The sequence below is a fragment of the Uloborus diversus genome, chromosome 1 (assembly GCF_026930045.1).
Source record: "Uloborus diversus isolate 005 chromosome 1, Udiv.v.3.1, whole genome shotgun sequence".
NCBI lineage: Eukaryota > Metazoa > Arthropoda > Arachnida > Araneae > Uloboridae > Uloborus > Uloborus diversus.
The window spans coordinates 46261304-46283901 of NC_072731.1; the positions used below are offsets into that span (position 1 = coordinate 46261304).

At 30.8% G+C, this 22598-nt stretch overlaps 1 protein-coding gene across 1 annotated transcript in view; it reads right to left on the reverse strand.

The window, feature by feature from the left end:
- Positions 1 to 6638, reverse strand: part of LOC129234385 (neurotrimin-like) — a gene marked incomplete at its 5' end in the record, with an annotated part of 85909 nt that extends 79271 nt beyond the window's left edge. The window contains one exon of the mRNA XM_054868379.1: positions 6507 to 6638. Coding sequence (XP_054724354.1) covers positions 6507 to 6638 — 132 coding nt within the window. The remainder of the gene's footprint in view (positions 1 to 6506) is intronic.
- Between the last annotated feature and the right edge of the window lie 15960 nt (positions 6639 to 22598).

The following is a 22598-nucleotide window of genomic DNA, read 5'->3' on the forward strand; positions in this document are numbered from 1 at the left end:
AGGCTGTTACAAATCTGAAAAACTACGAAAAAAACCAAAAGTTGTGACATTCAAATGACTGAAACTTCCTTTTTAATTATAGTAGAATACAAATTAAAAAACCATTGTAAAGTTAAAAAGTAGAGATTTCTATTGATATAAAACATGACTTTCTTCCGACAAGTTTAAGATTCAAGGGTTTCACCGGGACTTTGACCTTGAATATCTCAAAACAGGCCTCCTTAGAATTTCTTTAAAAAATATAATTTATAGCTCTAACACTATTCTTTCACTACACCAAAACGTAGAATGGGATCGCAATGACAAGATACTGAAAAAAATCAAGAATGTTCACAGGTTTTGAATTGTGGAATTTTATATATTAGGTCAGTCACCTTCTTGACACCATTTCTGATTTTAATGATATTTCGTGTGAAGGACACATACAAGAAGATAACTAATCCTACCAATTTTCAGAATTCTACTTAAAAAATGTTACGAAATACAGGGCTGTTAAAAAGTTTAAAGGTGCAAAATAAACGGAAAGTTGTTACCTTCAAATGACAGTAACTTCTATCGTTCTATCCCAATTACAGTAGAATAAAAATTTGTAAACCGTTGTAAAGTTAAAGGCTAGAGCTTTCTATTTGGATAAAACATGGCCAAAAAACCTTTCTTACGACAGGTTTCAGATTTAAGGTCATTCACCTCTACTTTTGACCTTGAATACCTCAAAACACGCCCCCTTAAAAATTTTTCCAAAAAAAAACATTTTATAGCTTCAGTACTGTTCTTTTACTGCACTAAAACTTAGACTGGGATCACAATATAAAGGGACTGCAAAAAGAAAAAAAAATCAGAAATATTCTGTCCTAATGTTATTGTTTTAATTTTATTGTTCTAATTATGTCAATAATATGAATATTTTTAAAGAAATTCTACGGTGGCTTGTTTTTAGACGTTGAAAGTCGAAATTCAAGGTGAACACATGAGGACGCTCACACCGTTGACGCACGGTAAACCTTGAAACTTAAACCTGTCGTGAGAAAGCCATGTTTTATACTAATAGAAAGCTCTATTCTTTAACTTTACAATGGTGTTTAAATTTGTATTCTACTGTAATTAGGATAGAACGACAATGCTTAGTCATTTGCATGTCACAACTTTCCGTTTATTTTGCATTGTTAAAGTTTTTAACAACCCTGTATTTCGTAACATTTTTGAAGTAGAATTCTGAAAATTGGCAGGATTAATTATCTTGTTGTATGTGTCCTTCACACGAAATTTCATTAAATTTGGAATTGATGAGGAGGTCAAGAAGGTGACTGACCTGATATATAGGGAGTCATGGAGGGGGTCCTCCCTGAAAAAACATTTTCAGGGAAATGTGTTTTTTCTTCGTTGCTACAATCTGCACATGTCAAGCATATGAAAACATGTTCACTTCTTTTTTTATATTAATTTGCATCCCTGAAATTCGATTTCACGGAGGGGAAAAGTCAGAATAACCATGCTAAGTTTTTTCAGCAAAATCTGGCTTCTTCGTTTTCGGCGAAAATCTCACAACTTCAACTATGGCTGAAAATAAACAAAGGGATTCTCTTGTATCATGGAAAATAAAATTTGATGTCATTACTGCTTCGTGTTAATGAGGAATGGCATTTTAAGTTTATGTAACGGAGGTGAGCATTTTTTGTGTAACATGACCTTTTATCCTAAAAAGCGAACTAAAATACAATATTAAAAATTAAATATACTTAAACAATTAGTATTTGAGACACTTGCGAAAGGAATAATGATTAAATAAATATGTAATTTTAACTAAACAAGTTATTAAGCAACATAAACAGTAACACCATGTGTGTGACATTGCACGGATATGAGAATTCACATGTTGTGTACCAAAAATATACTAAAATAAAAATGATTATTAAAAACTTGTTGGCAGGTTTAAATAGATACATTTTTGATGAAATTAAAAAGCAGTGTGAATATATATATATATATATATATATATATATATATATATATATATATATATATATATATATATATATATATATATATATATATATATATATATATATATATATATGGAGAGAGAGAGAGAGAGAGAATAGATGTTTCTTTAAGGCAAAAGACAACAATAAAGAGAAACACACGACAGAAACTGAAATGGTATTTTTTCAGCACTGATTTACCTCCCAAAATCTCCCTCTCCAGAGCAAATAAACGAAGAAATGTAAAAAGAACAATGCATGAACTGAAAGACTCTGATGAAGGATTTTTTTGGAAAGGGTTTTATATCAAATCCTTTAGGTTAGCATTCGAAGAATGCAGCAGCGTTGCATCAACATCACCCAGTCAATTCCTTTCAGATACCGTCAATTCTTTGCGACTCTACTCGGTCTGCGTTTTGTTTATTTGCTCATTTACCAGGGATGTTTCTTGTGAAGAAAAGGGCACGAGGAATGTGAATGGAATGTTCTTGCTTCCAGTAATATTGTTTCGTATCGAGTTCGTGGTCGAATGTCGAAAAAAATGTACTTGATCCTGTGTTGGCGCGAAAGGCCAACTAACTTTTAGAAAACACAGCAGAGAGATTGAAAGTGCTTAAAATATACTCACATCCAAAAGTTAATAAAGTGAAGAGAAGTTTTAAAGGAAAGTACCCCAATTTCAGTTAGAGTTCAGTATAACCCTAATTTAACGATTGTCAAGAGATTAGGAAAAGTAATCGTTTAATCAAGGATATCGTTAAATCGAGAAGCTAAAATATTCGATGCAGTTAAATCCGGATCAGTTTAGTACATAATTAAATTGAGAAAAGTGTCAAATCATGTATCGTTACATTAAAGTCATGGTATACAACCCAAATTCAAAATAATAGAATACTTCCCACTTTTAGGAAAAAAGTTTATTCTAACCAAAAATACATATGTGCAAATAAGGTATTTTAATGAACGTGCCACCTTTCTCAGACCTTAAAGTGTGCATTTCATTTCAAATATACTCAATAAAAAATAATTTTAGACAGAATAATAAAAAACATTACAATGATGATGATTTAAATGGATTAAAAAAAATAGAACATTCAAATTAAAGGGGGAAAAACAATTAAAAAAAAAAACAGTATGAATACTAGAATGCGTCATTTTTTGTTGGATTCAATGCTTTAATCAATTGTCACACGGATTCTATTACCTGTTTATATTAATCGTTTCTGAAAGTTTCCATACCCTCTTCAATGCAGCAACGTGCTCAATTTTGTTGGCGGGCACCAGGTCTTGAACTGCTTTCTTTAGATTTGACGGTATCACAAATTCTTGATCATATTAAGATTGGTAGAGTTGCTTAACCTGTTTATTACCGAAATTCCATTTTCTGTTTAAAATCTATGAGTCGATTTAGAGACATGACACGGAGTAGAATGTTACTGAATGATAAAATGTGTCCCTAAATGTGTAACTGCTGTGCCTCGGATGAAGTATTATGCAGTATTATTGGTAAAACGGTGGAAGTCACGCATTGTTATATATATATATATATATATATATATATATATATATATATATATATATATATATATATATAACTTCCCAATTCCAGCACCCCTCATACGCAGCCACGAACCAAGAAGGATATGTCGAATCGGAGAGAAGGTCTTGCACAAAACTTCTCGTACGCTTTTCTTTTTAAAAGTCGAACCCGAACATCTTTTCTTGTTCACAGATATTTCAAAAAAAAAAAAAAAAAGATTCATCACTGAATATAAAACTTTTCCAACCTTGTTGCCTTTGTTTGAACTTATCTTTGCTCCAGGAGAGTCGTGCACGTTTCTGCTTCATGTTTATGTTTGGTTTTACTTCTCTGATCTGCAATTAAAACTGTAGTCTATGCAACCGTCCAAGTGTAGTTGGCGCGGATAAGATAACTATACATTCTGTCCAACATTTATGGACGTAAGAAGCATTCTTCAACGATTATTTTGGACTATTTACTTTAATTTGAGTTCATCTCCGCCAGGTGTTGCAGTTTTTCTACCTCGTTTACTTCGGTTAATTTTTAATTGGTCAATTCTTATATATTCCTTTAAAAATTTAAATATTGCAAAATGTTCATCTGAATTGAGTGGGATAGTTTTTTTCTTTTTCGAACTTTAAGAAATAATACAAAATGTAACATCATTTTTTCCTATTTATCACCTTGACGACGCATTTTGATCAATAAAAGGCTTTTAAAACAGAATAAAATTATCCGGGCGAAAACCTCCATACTTGTGACAAACTATAGGGTAACAGGTATGCAAATATTGTCTTTACTTTTTAAAATTCACATTGAATGACTGGATTATTTTAATTTTTTGACCCATTCAAAAAATGTATCTATTTTTCCATAGGTTAATGATCAATAAATTGTTAAAATAATATCTGAAAAGATGCTTGACTTGATTTACTCATTCAAGAATAACGAATTTTAGTCTTTTTAATTTGGATGCGTTCATTTTTCCCGACTGAGGGACAAGTTTTGTGCAAACATATCATATATTCTATTATTTTAAATTTAGTTTGCATATGTAATTTGTTGACGAAGTAGGGTAAAGGTTTACCGGAGCTCAATTGTTGCCTTTTTCTTCAATTGTATGTTATTTTTTTTTTTTTTTTTTTGTATTAGACCAAATTCGTAATATTTAGGCATTACAATGGGTCTCAAAGAATATACGACTCCTGTGCATTCCATAAAAATCATGTCCTACGTAAAGATTAAAAATTATTTCACCGATTTCTGATTAACGTTTTAAAGTTGGTAAACATTTCAGGTTTAGTTTACGACAAATATTTAAAGTTATTTAAGTGGACTTCCAACGAAAATGTAGCAATCTGTTATTTACAGCCTCTATTCTCTGAATCTTAGCTTTAATGCTTCTTGCTATGAATCTGATCTTTTAATATTCTTTTATTTTTATTTGTTTGTTTCTGAGAGAAATTGATAAGGGTTGTCTAACCAGTAAACGTACTTGAAAGCGCACACATCCTTAGTTCACAGAAATGCATTCCTTCATTAAAAGCTACTGCTTGGAACGTAATGTTAAATCTGTATAATGTATTTGAAAAAAAAAAAGTCTTCCTTCCGAGTTTTTCTAGTGGAAGGGGGGGGGGGGACCAATTACTGGTTTGCTGCGCAATTTTTATTTGCGCAGCAAACCAGTAATTAAATACGTCTAAGTAGTGGAAAAGTCTATGTAGTGGTACTTTTTATTGGAAAAAAACAAGTGAGCAGCTAATTCTTGTGAACGTAGTCATTCACTGACCAAACTACTATAATTAAATGCAGTTGAAATACATTTATGACATTTCGGAAATATTTTACAAGGGTTATGAGATTATCGAATCAGTGCAATTGTAAACGTTTAAAATCATTAAAATCGTTTTGGGCCTTTAGCAGCAATTTACTGCCCCTAATCCAAAGCTAAGGACTTCCAGAGACTGCATTTTTTTCTTCTTACAACTCATCAGTCTGGAATAGTGGTTTATTTAGTTGACCCTTTAACTGTTCCAAACTTATGAGTTCTAACAAGGACAAAACTGCAGTCTCTTGTATCTGCATTTGTCTAGTATATTGCATGCCGTTTTGGGCCTTTCCTCTTCAAAGCGAACATTTTGTAACGCACGTGCTAGCTCATATGTTCAGTTCAAAATAATGTTTTAAAAGATTGACTTTTTTTTCTCAAGAAATCAGACATTTGTTGGTGTGTTTTTTTTAGCAAAAAGAAAAATCATTGTATTTTAGAATTATTACCGTTTAATCAAATATATCAACTGTCACATGAGGGACAAATTGGCAGGTTTTTTTTTTATAGAATGACCAAACTATGTTTTAGATCAAAATTATATTTGAAAATCAGATGACATGCAATATTATTTGGCGTTAATTTAACGTTAAGTACAATTAAACTGCAACTTTAGCTCTTATGTATAATTCAAAACTTTAAAGAATTTCACAACAGGAACTACAACTGACGACAGTATTTGAATCAATAACTCATTAAAGTCAGACAAAACAACGTAAGTAGAAGCACAAATTTGTAAATTACGGCAGACACGTGTTTCGGCGTTACAGGGAACGCCTTTTTCAATGCAAAAAATAATGAGCTTATGGATGAAAAGACATCCGACAAAAGCCAAGAGCCAGATAAGCATGCAGCTTAAAAGATAAAAACAGCGGATTAGAAAAAACACCAATGACAAAGTTTGCACTATAAAACCCTATGCTCACATTTCAATACTTCCATATTTAAATAATCAGTTACATTGCTCAAAGTAGGCTAGTTAAGTTCATGCTCGGATTTTCCAATAGAAATATTGGGTGATGAGAAGAAAAAAAAAACTTTTTTTTTCCTTACTAAAGTAATAGACCTAGGAAACAACTGTTAACTAAAACCTATAGTTTTATAAACCGCATATTTTCAGGATATTTAACTATTTATATGTAAGTTCTATGTCCTTTTAAATACTAAATATTCTTACCCTAAAAGTGCTTAAGTTGTCAACAACACATGGCAAACTGACATCTCTTCCAACTGAAACGGTGACGTTAGGAATAGGTTCTGCGAATTCTGGCTCTGGTGACACTTCTTGGGATGAAGTCGCCACTGCAAAGAAAAAATAATTTTTAAAATGAGTATTGACTGATATATATATATATATATATATATATATATATATATATATAGATATATATATATATATATATAGATATATATATATATATATATATATATATATATATATATATATATATATATATATATATATATATATATATATATATATATATATATATATATATCATGAAAATTGATGAATTAAAAAATGTTAAAATTATATATGTGGGCAACGTGTAGTCGATAATATGTTTACCCGTTCTTTTATTTTCTTCATTACTAAAAAATATTTTCGATTCACGTCATAAGTAAGTTCCAATATATATGATACATTTTGTGTTTAGTTTTATAACCTCAATTTGGATAAATGGTTCAAAAATAATGACTTTTTTTTAATGTTCATAACTTTTTCAATTTTTACTTAGGACATCAAAAACATCACGTGCAAAGACTATTCTGGAATGCACTATTCATTTGAGTTTCGGAAAAAATTTCCCTTTTCACCTACGAATAAATATTGATTTTTTTTTTTTTTTTTTTTTTTTTTGCCCGTTTGCGCTAGCACATTTACTTACAAACATCTGCACTACCGAAATGTCTTATCTGACCATCCCCGAGGAAAGTTGGACAAGTTTATTTTGTCCCGCCTGTATGAAAATATGTTTGTGTATGTAAGATCGCATTGCGCATAACTCAAGAATTGTCTACCGCGGAAGTTTTAAAATCTCTGGGTAATTTTTCATCTCAGATCAATCAATTTCTTGACCGGACCATTTCCAATTTGAACGAAATGTTGTGTGAAGAATTCATATGACACGATACGTAATCCTGTCAATTTTTGAAATTCTACTTTAAAAATTGCTGTTAAAAAACTGAAAAGTATGAAAAAAAACGAAAAGGTGTGGCAAAAATGATTGTAACTTCTCTCCTATACATAGTAGAATAAAAATTCTAAAATGATTGTAAAGCCAAAGAACTTTCTATTAATATAAAACATGACTTTCTAACGTCATGTTTTGCGTTTCAAGGTCATTCACCGTGAATTTCGACTTTGAATATCTCAAAACATGCCCCCTTAGGATTTATTCAAAAAATCTATTTTGTATCTCTAACACTATTCTTCCACTACACCAAAACTTAGACTGGGATCGCAATGGCAAGGTACTAAAAAAAACCTGGAATGTTCACATGTTTTACTTCGTGGAATTTCCCATGTCATGTCAATCATCTTCTTGATCTCCTCTCCATTTCTGATTTCAATGACATTTTGTGAGAAGGACACATATGACAAGATAAGTAATTCTGCCAATTTTCAGAATTCTGCTTCAAACGTTTTCCGAAATAAAGAGGAGTTGAAAACTTACTGTAACTTCTATCCTAATTATAGTAGAAAAAAAATCAAAAACCATTGCAAAGCTATATTTTATAGCTCCAACACTATTCTTCCACTACACTAAAAAGGTAGACTGGGACCACAATGGCAAGATACTGCAAACAAATCTTGTCATATTTTTGATAGATGTTTTACATTATTTCTGTTCTAATATTATTGTTTTAATTTTTGGACGTATTCTTTATAAAGTATGCATATTTGACAAAAAGAGGTTTCTTAAATAAGAACTGGAATTTGATGAAGTTTTATCTTATAATCATAATTTTTATCTCTAATTAGCAACAAATCTTGGAAACAAAAAACAGCAAATATTAGCCTATGACAAAGCTTTTCGTATTATGGCAGAGTTTTGTTAATAACCGATGTTAGAAATTCTATCCGAAAATTGATAAAAGTACACGTTAAAGTCTTATAATAATTCTTATTGAGTACTCTCAAAATTATTCTAAGAAATAAAAGCTATTTCCACAGGTACAACACTTACCAGAAAAACTCATTATCAGACACTATAACACATCAAATCAGATCTTCAAAAAATCATAACACTTTCTCTATTAGAAAAACAATATTAACTAACACTGTTTCAAAACACATTCACAAAATAACAGATGATTAAATATAAACAAATATATTTTAGCAATATAGCATTTTATTTATTCTATTTAGTCTTTATTAAAATTAGATTTTATTATATCATATGCTTTTAGTTATGTCTAATGTTGTGGAATATTTTATTTCGTTTCTCTTTGATTTTTGTTAGAAGCTTGTGTTCATGTTTTTTCTACTATTATTGTTATTATTTCCTCTTCTTTATCGGAGGTAGGCAAATGAAATAACATCCGACTAATAAGCAAAAGTGCTGACAATAGCAGGTTTTCTCTACAGTTTTAGATTTTGCTGTTGCTTTAAATCTGAAATTCTAATCGTTTTGATAACCTCACAACGATTAAAACAAAGCTGTGCTCAAACTCATCTGAAAGAGATGTTGAAACAGTTTTGTTAAATCCCATTGAAATAGAAATAGGTAATATTCACGGACATATCTTTTAAGTTTTTAACAGCCTTGTATTTCGTAAAACGTTTTAAGTAGAATTTCAAAATATTGGCAGGATAACGTGTCTTGTCATATTTGTATTTTACACGAAATTTCATTAAAATAGGAAATGGTGAGGAGGTGAAGAAGGTGACTAAACTGACATATGAAACTCCGCAATGTAAAACATGGAAACGTTCCTGATTTTTTTTCAGTACCTTGACATTGCGATCCCAGTCTCAGTTTTCGTGTTGTGGAAGAATATTGTTAGAGCTATAAAATATATATTATTTGAGGAAATTTGTAGGGAACATGTTTTGACATATTCAATTTCAAAAAACACGGTGAATGACCTTTAAACTTAAACCTGTCGTAAGAAAGTCATATTTTGAATCAATAGAAAAAAAAATATTTTCTTGCTTTACAATGGTTTTTAAATTTTTATTATACTATAAATAGAAGAAAAGTTACAGTCATTTGTGTGTCATAACTTTTTCGTTTTTTTTTCTTACTTTTTCAGGTGATTAACAGCCCTGGTTTTCATAAAAGGTTTAAAGTAGAAATCTATAAATTAGCAGGATAGCTTATCTTGTAGCAGGATAACTTATTATGTATCCCTCACACCAATTTTCGTTAAAATTGGAAATGGTGAGGTCAAAAACTTATTATTTTTTAATGATTTGACGTGGAATTGTCAACCTATTCAGAGGCTATTTATATATGATGTAGCTGTAGTTCAGCACCTTCATTTTGGTTGTAATTCAGTATTTTAAAAAAGATATGTCCTCCTTCATTGCAGAAACGTAATATTAATTCAATTCCAGATTGAAGGGCTTCTCTGTTTTTAACAGTGCGATAGGTGTAAACGTTACTGACAGTTTGGTAAAAAAATTAAAAAACGAGCTGATGTGTGCGTCACATGACTTCCTTTCACTCCAATTTAATGTCATTTTCCTATTATTGGTAATTTTAATGTAATTTAATAGTTTACTCTCTAAATATCACCAACAGTAGCCAAATTGAAACTAGATTTAAAAATGAAAAAAAAAAGCCAAATTTGGCAACAAAACTTGACGACGAAAAGACTAGCGATATATCGCCAAGTGTCTGCCAAATTGTAACACCACTTGAGTTTACATCGAAATTAAAATGATTTCCCTCCCAAAAGGGGCAAAAGACCCCCTTAAAAACACCCGAATGCAACCAAAAGGAGAGGTGCACAACTAGACCTCACTAGGAGTCTACGTACCAAATTTCAACTTTCTATGACATACCGTTCTTGAGTTATGCGACATACATACATACGTACATACAGACAGAACGAGAAAACTCGTTGTAACTAACTCGGGAATCGTCAAAATGAATATTTCGCGTGTCTATACGTTCTTAGGCACTTATCCACGTGTGTTCGAGTCGAAAGAAAAACTCAACATTCATTCGGGGGTGAGAGAATTTGAAATTAAGGTCGATTTTTGAGTGAATTTTTTTCGCGAATACAATTCTTCCTTTTTTTGTAAAAGGAAGTAAAAAGAGAGAGAGAGAAGGGAATCCACAATGAGATGAAATGTACGCACTAGTCAAATATATTACCATTAAACACATTATAAACAATTGTATAGCTTCAATTTCAAATATTTATGAATTTGTATTTTCCAAATTGGTTCGCAAACCAACTACGGGTGCTTTCAAAGGTATTTTAAACGCATGTACAGTCGTATTTAGTCGTAAAGTTGGAAATAATCCACAAAAACAAGCGTATTATGAGTAAGCTGTTGGCATTGCTCATTGAGAAAATTAGCCAAATTAATTCTTTAGCCTCAAAAACACATGCGTTTCAGAGCTTCGAGTTACCTTCACGTTACCGCAATAAGGCATTACAAAAAATTCGAAACAATTAAAAAATAAACCTTATTTACTCTGTTTTATAGCTGTAGCGCTGAGTTAACGTTAAACAGTCAGCATAACGTTTATATAAGTAGTAAAATCATAAAGTATTACAAACATATAATAGAAGGGCTCGAGGCAGAAATATGAAGAGCCACAAGGAGTGATTTTTTATGATCAAAATTTTCGTTTCTAATTACTAAAAATTAAAAAAAAAAGACTATGGATTATGTCACTTGGAGAAAAACATATCTTGTTTTAGAATTGCATAATATAGAACTTATAATGCCTTTGAAAAATTCTATAAATATTTTTTATATGTTGGAAATTGGCCAACTCACATCAAGAAAAATTTATATCATGTATCATATAACATTCTTGCCCCAAGCTCTTCAATTGTATGTTTGCAACACTTTTTAAAACTAATTTGCTAACTATTTTTTAATTATTTTAAAATCTAGCATCCATTTTCCAGTTTGAATCTAATTTATGTGTTACTTTGCACGTGTTATATTTTCCTACTTCAAATACAATGCTTTGAAAAAAAGTGAAAGTTCATTAGAGTTCATTGTTAGAAAGGGATGAAAGATATGAATAACTTTTTGATTAACTTTTACAAATAGGAAGGAAGTCAATGACACCTAATATATATATATAAAAAAAAAAACTGAAATTTTGCCGCCAACAAAGTTACCGACATGAACAATTTTGGCTTAGTTCTAGTTTGTTGCCTCTAAATGACCTTAACTTCTGACCTTGATAAACGCACGAAAAAAAGCGTTAGCTCAACATTTTTCCATTCCCCTTTTAGTAAAGACTTCAGAAACAATGAAGCACCATCATTATCTTTACTTGTGATGGAGGTGACTGAAGTTAATGGTTCTAATAACCATTATTCAGGAAGTTCCTCAACAGTTTTTTTTTTAACAGTATAAACTTTAAAAAGTGTTGTTTATGCGAAATTTAGCGTTTGAACTACATTTGAATGGCTATTATTATTATTATTATTTTAATGTTGCGAAACTATGGTCTAAAAAGTTTTTCCAGAAGTAGTACATACTGTTGTTTTTATGAACCACCTTTAACTATAATGTAAATTAAAATTAATAATAACATCGTTTCATTGTAGAAAACTTGCAAAGTACTGCATGCACGTGTTCCGCCGTAACAAATAAAGTATCTTTCAATGCAAAAAAAAAAGTTTATGGATGAAAGCACATCGGAAAAACGCATAGAGGCAGAAAAGCAAGTAGCTTAACAAGTCAAAATAGTGGATTAACCAAACGTCAATTAGAAAATTATAATCCAATGAATAATCGATATGAATGCAAAATATGAGCAATATCTTTCTCACTGGTATGGAACCTTCGCAAAAAATAATGCTATTGACTGAAGGCTGAGCCACTGAAGCTACAGCAAAAAATACAATTTCAATAACTATAACAATTGCATTACCTAAACAGGTTACTCTATTACGTATTATATTTTCTCTATTTAACATCAAAATTTCGATTAACCGCAGTGATTAGGGCCGTACCTCATTCAGTGAATCGAAACCTCCCGGATAAAAGAAAGCACTATAAAATATCTGACAGGAAATTGCAGTATCTTTAACTTTGAATTAAAACGTGTATCCAGATTTACGAAATACGATATTTTGAATTTTATCTTTATAACTATAAGCAATCTATTTTATTTATTTATTTATTTATTTCAATAAAAATCTCTTAACCCTAGAAAAATGGGGCTGTGGGGCCCCTCACGTAGATTGTTGTTCAATAACTCGAATAATATCTAATCCTCATATTACTGTAAATATTGATCCTTATACCTAGAAAGACGGGAGGGACCACAGTGACCCCTAAGCTATTTTACGTTAACTTTTTTTTTCACCTCATGTTTATAACCTAAAACAAATGCTATTCACTGTAATTTAAACTGTAACTTTCTTTTTATGCAACTAATCAGATATCCTAACGCATAATCAGAACCAAATGCTTACCATTAAAACAGCAGCCATTGCTCTTGGAAATAAACTGCCAAAAGGTTTTACCTTTTGGCAAGTAGACAGAAAAAGTGAAAACAGTTAAGTACTAAGTCTTTATTTAGTCATATAAGGAGGTGAATCGGGCATGTGGACTCTTTCAAAAATAATTTTAAAAATAATTCACCCAAAAAATGGGTAGGGGCCATAATGGTCCGTTCAGTCTTTCTAGGTATACAGAAAGTGTCAGTATATCTAGTGTTAAGTAAGAAAATGCAATGTGAACTTCTTTGGACATAGTATAGTGCAGTTTTATAGCTAATGTCTTATCCAAACGTTGTAAACTATTTTTTTTAACGTTCGACTTAAATTCGTAGTCAACTCGAAGCAAAATATTAACGCAGAAGCAGTACATTTTGGAAGATGTTAATGCATTGTAACGACCGAACCAATTAATGGTTTATTATTATTTTTTTATGGGCATGTATTAATTCAACCCTGAAATAAATGTCTGAAATGTCTATTGCTATTCGTGTTTTTTTAAAGTGTTTATTATTATTTTTTTTATAATTTGAAACTTTTTTGCAGAATTTCACCCTTCTAGTTTTTCAAACATCCTGCTCCTGCGTTTTTCTTCCTTTTTTTGTTACAACAATATGTACATGGGTAACGAAAACGTTAATCTAGTTGGTTCAATTTTCATAACATAAACTACTAGGACATAAAAATGATTCCGAATCAATGTGTAATGTGCATGTTGCGTATTAAAACGTTTAAAATTACGTCCAAACATTGTGCTATTTCCATCTGCTTTACATTTATTTCAAGAATAAATAATGAAGTAAGTATCGTCGAATATATTTTATTCATTTTGTATCTCCTGCTATATGCTCATTACCAATTCTCTTTGCTCCAAACAGTAAATTAGGAAGATCAAGGAATAGCGTAATTAGACCTTTGTCGAACTGAGAAAGCATACGAGCAATTTCTCAAATCAAATAAATAAATATAATTCACTTACTTTACCTAGATTGATTTTTTTAAAGGAACGGGAAGTAGTACAAATATAAACTGCAAGGTTGCATTTCTTAAATTCATTAAAACAATATTGATTTTTTTTAACACGCAGTTAAATTAAATATTTTTTTTCCATTTTAATTCATCAATTGTTCTGCATTAACATTTATATTGTTTTGCTCTGTAGCGTGCTACCCCTCTCTTTTTTTTTTTTGTCCAAAAATATTACTGTTTTCATTTTCAACAAAAATAATGATAGCTGCAAAGTAATAGTTATAGCAATAAAAACAAAATATTAGAATTCTACTTGTAACATAAATATATATTCTTACTGGTTTTGCTGTAAAATCTTTTGAGAAATTAAAATTGATATCATTTCAAAATCGTACACATCGAAATCTATGCCGAACCACTGTCGTTTTCAAGATATCATCCTTTGATCTACAAATTTTAACTATTGGGTGCTGTAATACGAAACAAGTACACTAAATCATGAAATTTTACGGTAAAAGTTACGTCCATTTATGTTGCCAGTAACTTTTACCGAAAAATCCTCCTTTTCTGTAACATTTAACGGTAGAATAAGCGAGAGTTTAAAAAACGCAACATGCATGTCCCACCTTGGGGGGGGGGGGACCTTCGTATTAACAGACGGCTTTGCTGACCACTATACTGCCGTTTGCAGGTAAACGGCAGAATATGCAAAAATGAGTTTTCGAAGTTTATGAGAAAAAGAAAAAAAAAAAACGCGTTTTGGATTCAATACTAACAATAGAGAAATGTTAGAGTTAGACGTATTTTCCGTGCCTTTTTTTCCGGAGGAAACAAAATAAGCAAGTTTGCACAGTATAATTGACGTACAATTGACGACAAAAATTCCTAAAAATGAAAAATGAAAACTTTGCAATTATTGCCCTGTACCTGCACAGCGCAGTAGACCAGTCAATATACGGGAAATACGATGTTTTGTGATTCGCACTGTAAATCACGTGGTGTATCAATTGGTGCTGCAATCGTTTATTTTTTCTGTAAAATTTAATGTATTTTTTTTTCTGTACTGTAAGCCCTCAATTTACATAATCTACACATACATTAACAAAATAGTTTCATGAATTTTTAACAGTATTAGAGTGTCATGAATGAACTCATTTCAGACTTTTTTCATTAATGTTATTTATTGATTGCATTGTATTCATTTATTTATTTATTATGAGATCGCCTTAGTTTAGAACTAGATTTATGGCAGTCTAGCAAATACAGGATTTATTCATATCATAGCTGACGCTGAACATTTTTATTTAATCTAGTGTTGCAATTGTTAAAGTAAATGTTTACACTTTTTTATTAGTTACGGTTAAACGCTTTAACTACTCAACTGGCTATTATGAAATTTTTTTCATACGTTGCCAAAGGTTCAGAATATTAGATAGGGTACTTTCATCCAGAAAAAAATGATTCCAAGATGTTTGTTCCAAGTTTTAAGAAAATCATTATTTTGAGAACATAAATTGGTTCAATTTTTGCAGTATATTAAAACCCATAAAAGACTCCACAAGATGATCTTACCGGAAGTTCGAGGAATATTTAGAACAGTTATTCGTTTTTCACTGTTCTCATATCCTAAAACGAGGATTATATTTACGTTTAAAGACTTGTATCGTTACTTGCTTTCGCCAAGATAGATAGTCATTTCTAGCCAAAAAGGATATATTTTGATACAAAACATGCATTAATATTGTTTTAGAGTTAAATCCAAGAGCATTGTACAAACGGTTTTGAGCATTTAGGCTCCAATTTATTAATTGCTCTGCAACCATTTTTAAAATTATAAATGGCCAAAAGAAAAAAAAAAATCCATTCGTCTACTTAGCACTAGATGATTAACTTCTGACTGGTAACTTCCTCAAAAGGCCAGAACAAGCATGCCGTTTAAGCGTTTTACAGAAAGGAGGGTAATCATATTTTTATAAAACTTTAAAAGCAGCATGCACATATATGGTAACAATTTCTTCTTCTTGGTCCTTACTTATTACTCAGTCGACCTTTAACCTCATAAAACTTGCAGGAATGTTTAATTTTCTCAGAATCTTGACAGATTTTCCATAAAAATTGGAGTTTTTAAGTATACTTTTACATTTTCAGTACCTGAAAACCTTCCTTTTTCTTCAAATGTCAACAAAACATGTTAAACTTAAACTTGGAATATATCCTTTTCCGGAAATGTAATACTAAATGATATTAACTAACAGCAAACAAAATTAAAACATTTAAAATCAGATATACGAAAAAACAAATCGCTAGTTCAACAAGATTTTTTTTTTTTTTTTTGCCTTTGTGACTCTTATAGCAAGCTTGTCTCAATGAGAAGTCCAAAACATTAACTTGAAAGATGTAAATGTTCTTAACAGAAGCTTTTACAGCATTTCATTCCTTCTCACAATCACAAAATTCAAAATGGAGTAAGATTTTAGACGTTGAGGAAACATATTTAGTACTTAGGCTCTGTTCGTCAAGTAACGGCTTTACAAATGATAAAAAGCACAATTTTTTCAGAACTTAAATGCATGCTTTTGAAACTCTGCCGTCGAAGGGGAAGTATTCCAACAGTTTTTTTTTATTATTATCTAGGGCATTTGAGACTTCATAGAGTTAGAGACAAGAAAGCAAATGCGTTACGAAATTCACCATCTCCAAGCGAATGGTTTATATGTTTAATCTGTGTTATATTTTGCTGATGAAAAAACAAATGTAAACAATTAAGTGTATCGCAATTGATATTCAGAAGAAGGAAGACGTGTGATTTTTTTTTTGCTCGGTACATAATGCATCTCAATCAGTTTAGCGCACTATGCATTTAATACATTTTTTTCTATTTTCTTACTGGTACTTCAAAAAACATGTACTTTGCTATAAAAAAAGCACCAAAATTTACATGAAGTTTATTTTGCTCATTCGAAACAAGACCCGTTACCTGAAGTGAAAAAAAAAAAAAAAAAACATTAATCGCTATCTGAAAATCGTTTTGAAGGGTGCCTGTTGGAGGGGGGGGGGATTTGCAGGTTTCCAATGATTCATGACGCGTAGCGCCTAAGCTAATGTTCATTGTTATGCTTTTACTGTGATTTAGCCTTTAGATAAACAAATGTATATAATTCGAAATCTTAAAAAAAGTTTCAATGGAATTTTGTGGCTAAATGAAGTAGTCCCTTTACCCCCCCCCCTTTTGAAGATATCTGGAGATCAATTTCCAACAAGAATATTGTATTTTTTAACGCATATCTTATACATTGTTCCTGAAAAATCGTTCTTCGTCATTAGTCCTAAGTCAAAACGTATTTGCAGAGTTCGTAGTAGAATTTAGAAGAGAGATTGAATTTCTTCCGCAGAAAAATATTTTTCTGATTCAATTAGCAGCGTTCTATCGATTCTTTCTTTTTCATGCATTTTTTGTTCCCTTGCACTTGATTTCATTCATATTTTTACTGCTACCTGGTGATTTATATTAGCAGTTCTTTGTCTGTGTTTTTTATAAACCATTCCAGACGTTAATTTTTTTTTTTTTTTGACTTTCATCATAACTTTTCCTCTACTAATTCATCCAATTATTTCATTTACATTTGTTATTTGCTATATTATGCAGGATTATCAACCTTGTACCTTGTACTACTTCACCTAAGCTGAATCATATTATTATGTGGTTAAAAGTTTAACCGAACAACAAAATAATATTAATAATAAGATTTTTTTTTTGCTGGAGCAATCAAAATGGACTTTTTCTCCACTTTTAAAATTGTTTTTTTTTTGGGTTATTAAAAATAATTTTAACTAAATAAATAAATAAATAATGCGTTAATAAATATTGAAAAAAAAAAAAAAGAAAAGAAAACAAATAAACATTTTAATCAATTAATATATGAAAAAAAATGTAAATAAAAATATAATGATTAAGGGCATAAGGAAGTGAATTAATAAATAAGTAAATTGATAAATGAATAAAAGTAAATGAATTACATAATGAATGAATCGAAATGAATATAAAAATAGACGAAAGAATAAGTAAATGAAATCAACTATTTCAGTTAGCCTCGCGAGCACTTAACAAACTGTATTAAACCTTCAAAATCAAAATATGCCATTAGCTAAATAAGTACAGCACTAGATCTAGTGGATCTCAATGTTAATATTTAAAATGTAAAGCACGGAAGTCTTATCGTTTTATAATGACATATATTTATTTTTGATAAACCACAAAATATCGCAATATGTGTATCACATTTTGAAAATGACTTAGTTCCTTTATTTGTTACTTCTACGTTTAGAGAAGCTCATTATTTAAATTTAATTAACTATAGGTTTGTTTATTAAATTATTTAAAGTGTTAATAGATTGATAGCGCGAAAAACAGAAAATATTTTACCACTTCACTTTTTCCTACATTACTGTACTTTTTGTTTCCTCATAGGATAAATGGGATTTCTTTAGAGTTTAGAGGAACCAATTGACCGTACTATACAAAAAGTAGGGTAATTAGGGTTTCTTATAAGTAAGATATTCATGTGATTCCTTTCTCGTTTTTTGATTAAGGACTGGAAGTTGGTAGTTAATGCTGCCTGTTGATGGTTGATACGGAAGGGTGAGCAAAGGGGTTACTACCCTCTATTCCAAAACAACAGGGTTCGTGCCTCTACATATTTAAGAGTTAAGATTAAACATTGGATCGAAAAATCATTTTTTATATAGCACGGGGAGAGGATTGATTTATCCTCAAAACCCTTTCTCGGTATTTTTTGAAGGTCAATTAGTCAAAAAACGACATTAAAATCCAATAATATAGACCACATTTTCAAAACAAGAATAATCTATCACTTGATCGCACTTTATTTGACCCTCCACCTGTTTGCGCGCTAGTCACCTATGAATGCTACCTTTGTCTTAAAACTCATGTGAATGCAGTATGAGTATAATAGAAAACCATCTGAACTGTCTGAAATTTTTCCGGAGTTTTTGTCTAAAAGTTTAAAGGGAGGGGATAAATAAAAGGAACAGCGGTTACTTGTCAGGTCTAGAAATTTCTTTCCGCCCTCCCTCCGCTGGAGTAAGCTTAGACCATTGAGAAAGGGAGGTCTGTCTATAAGAGAGTAAGCAACAACTGGTCAGGAGCGGACAATAAAGAAAAGCAAACATTCCCTTATTGTACTGTATCAACAGATAAGCCTGAATGATAACCCACCCAATAGAACAATTAATAGTGAGCATCTCATTGGCTGACATCTGTTCCTCCACCAGTCTCTGTTGCCCCCAGGGACTGTAATGGATTTGCGATTTCCAGTGCTGCTGATCTTATCATTGGGGTATTAGTTTACTATTTAGAAGTATATTGTTTGTACTTAAAACCGAAATTTTATTATTATCATTTATTTTTCAGTGATTGTTCAAAAGGAAAGATGGCGGTATGAAAAGATGTGTCACACTTGACTTCATGGTTGATGTAAAATGACATGTTATCTACATTTAAAGTAATTAGCTTGTTTTTCAAAACGGCAGCTTATCATAGTTATTTTAAATGAACATATGATTAGTAGGACATTTTTCTTAATCCATTAAACGCAGCTATATAAACCACATTGAACATACTTATGTTTTCATTTTTTTGAGTTTCGATATACATCTATAATCATTTGTTGATTGATATTAAAAAAAAAATATTTAGTACCTTAGGTAGAGTCGAAAAATAGGAGACTTGGCATTAAATGGGGATAACATAAATATAACACTATTTGATACTTAAATAACGTCTAGTCAAATCCGGTCAGAAAACCCTAAAATCATTTTTATGCAATTAAAAGAGTTGATTATTGGTAATTTAAGTAAATATTTAACATATTCAAGCTTTAAAATAGATAACTAGTAAATTTTTGTCCTTGTGTCATTCCTTTTCTTCTGCATTTTTGTTATTTTTTATTTTGCATGATTTTTTCGCACACAATGTAATACCTTTTAGTGACAATCCTTAAGATTGCCATACAAAACAAGGCAAGAGGTAAATTACTTTAATTAACCATATCAGGGATCGAGCAACATTTAACAATGACCCTAAACACTAGACTCGTATAAAATGGAACTATTATATTTTTGTGCAGCTTAACGGCGCATTTTTTTTTATTATTATATTCGAGTATCGTTTAGTCAACAATTTGGTTGCTTCACTACATATTTGATGAAATGGTTTACATAATCAACATGTTTTTATATAGGCTTGCCAGACGTCCCGGTTTGACCGCGACAGTCTTGGTTTTCAAACAAAATCCCGGTGTCCCGGCCGGTTTACTTCACGTCTCGGAAAAAGGTAATTATGATTGCAAATGATCAAAAAAGTCTAAAGATACTTAATCGTGAAGGGTTATTTAGGATAATTACTTTATCATTTGTAACATTGACTTGTGAAATTAATACCGAATTATCTTTTGAGGATTTTTAAAAGATTAAAACCAAAAAAGGCTTTCTAAAAAAGTCTTGTAACATGAAAAGTATGTCTAAATATTTTTTATTTTTTTATTCCTCATTCAAAGTGTTTTTTCTAACTAAAATAAATTATAAATATTTTCATCTAAGAAGAGATATGTTCAATTTTTAATTGCTTTTGTAATTTTTCGTTACCATTGTCTAGGGTCATAATTAATAACCCTTTACTCACAACACTGAGAGTAAACTGCGCTATAAAACTTCAAAAATCAGCCACAGATGAGTCCGCTTTTGAATGCTACAGATGAAACCTTTGCGACGCGGGGGAAGGGGGGGGGGGCATTCTGGTGTGCCGGTTTAACATTTCAGAAATCTGGCAGGCTTATTTTTAGACATAAATGGCTTGCATGCTTTTTATTGAGTAATTAGCAATGCTTGTAGTTTCTCAGATTTCATTCAACAAATTTCAATAAATTCTGAAACTTCAAATTGAGAAATGTTTCGTATTATCTGTGATCTAAGCAATTCCCAGTAAAATTTTCTCTCATAACTACCTAACCAGAACTGGCGGTTCAAAAACAAATGATACTGAACTCACATTCTTATAATGTGATAAAATACATTATTTTCGAGTAGTTTACAGCTTGTTGCAAAGTCAAAAATTCAACGACAGTTTTGATTTCAAAAAAAGTAAAGCAATTTCTCTATTGAAATTGAACCTCCTTAGTTAATTGCTTTTGATCAAGACTTAATACTATTTATTTTAGGGGCTCCCACAGGAACGAAGAGGTCATGGCACTTACTTCGCTATTGAAATTTTTAGGAGGAGGAGGTGCAATTTAAAAGGAATTGTATCTCATTTTAGACGCGTCTCTTTCGTGCTACGTAAAAATTCACAGATACGTCATCCTCCTTGAAAATGATTGGTACGTCTATTTATCTAGCATTGCCTTTAAAAGGAATGGAATGTCACTTTCTTTATTAAAAATACCTGCTATTGAACAACAAAAGATGGCTTACAATGTGAAAATACAAAGAGATCTGTGACTTAAACAGTATAGAGTAAGGGAGGGAAATTTTTTCATGCAAAACAGGTGAAAACCAATTCTGCTTGGCTTGACAGCTGAATCTGCTAATCAGAACACGCGAAGTCTCCTATTTTGTGACTTATGTAAATAAACGCCTAACAAACTCCTTTATAATATTTTTTCTCGACCCTGTTTGCTATGACATGAAAAAAGATCTATTGTGCTTCATATTCCATATTTCTAATTTCCTGCACTCTAATAAGTTGTTTTTAGGTATTTTATTTTCTGTGTAAAGCAAAAAAATGAATTTTTTTTATGTTTTTTTTTCAAACGAATTTACATTACAAACTTTCTATAATAAAAATAAATTAAGTTAGGTTCTTTGTTGTTCAATTTAAAAGAATTTAAAAATTATATCTTAATTTTTTGATGAGGAAAAAAATTTTAATCAAATATTCCCGAAATGGGAGGTGTTCTGTTTAGTGGGTTTAACATCTACTGTTTAGGGAATTTACAATTGATCGATAAAGAAGAACTGTATACTCGCGATGATAAGCGAAAGAACAAAGTCATAAATCCAACTTCAAACCTTAAAAACAGACTTACAGGTGTTAAAACAGTAAATTTAATTAAATTGTAATTATGTAATTAAATTGTAAATTGTAAATATTTTACATTCGTAAGGAACGTTTTACGGTCCTTAATTTTCCTCCTAATGAACGAGTTACGTTCGGATGATTCAAATCAATAGTAGAACGGAGTATGCTGGAAAAGTATCAGAAATCAAACTAGTGACACATTTCTCAACACTTTAGGGACTATAAGCACATGTGCCAATTACTGGGGACAAGCAAAACTGATGCACCACTAAATGGGTCTATCATTTTTTTCGAAAACCCAAAAAGAGACAAAAATGTACTTCTACCCACTCAAAATAACATCTTTCAACTAAACAAAACTTTTGTCAACCAAAATTTAAAATATATTTTAAGTCAGATTTTAATGGATTTATGTGCATGGTTCCCTTAAGCCAGATAAGAAGCTTTTGCAACAAAAATGGCTGATTTGACACAAGCCACAATTGTTTATTCCAATTCCAAGTGGTATTTTCTACTATTAATAAACTTTCTTTCTCTTCTCTTAAAGATTCTATT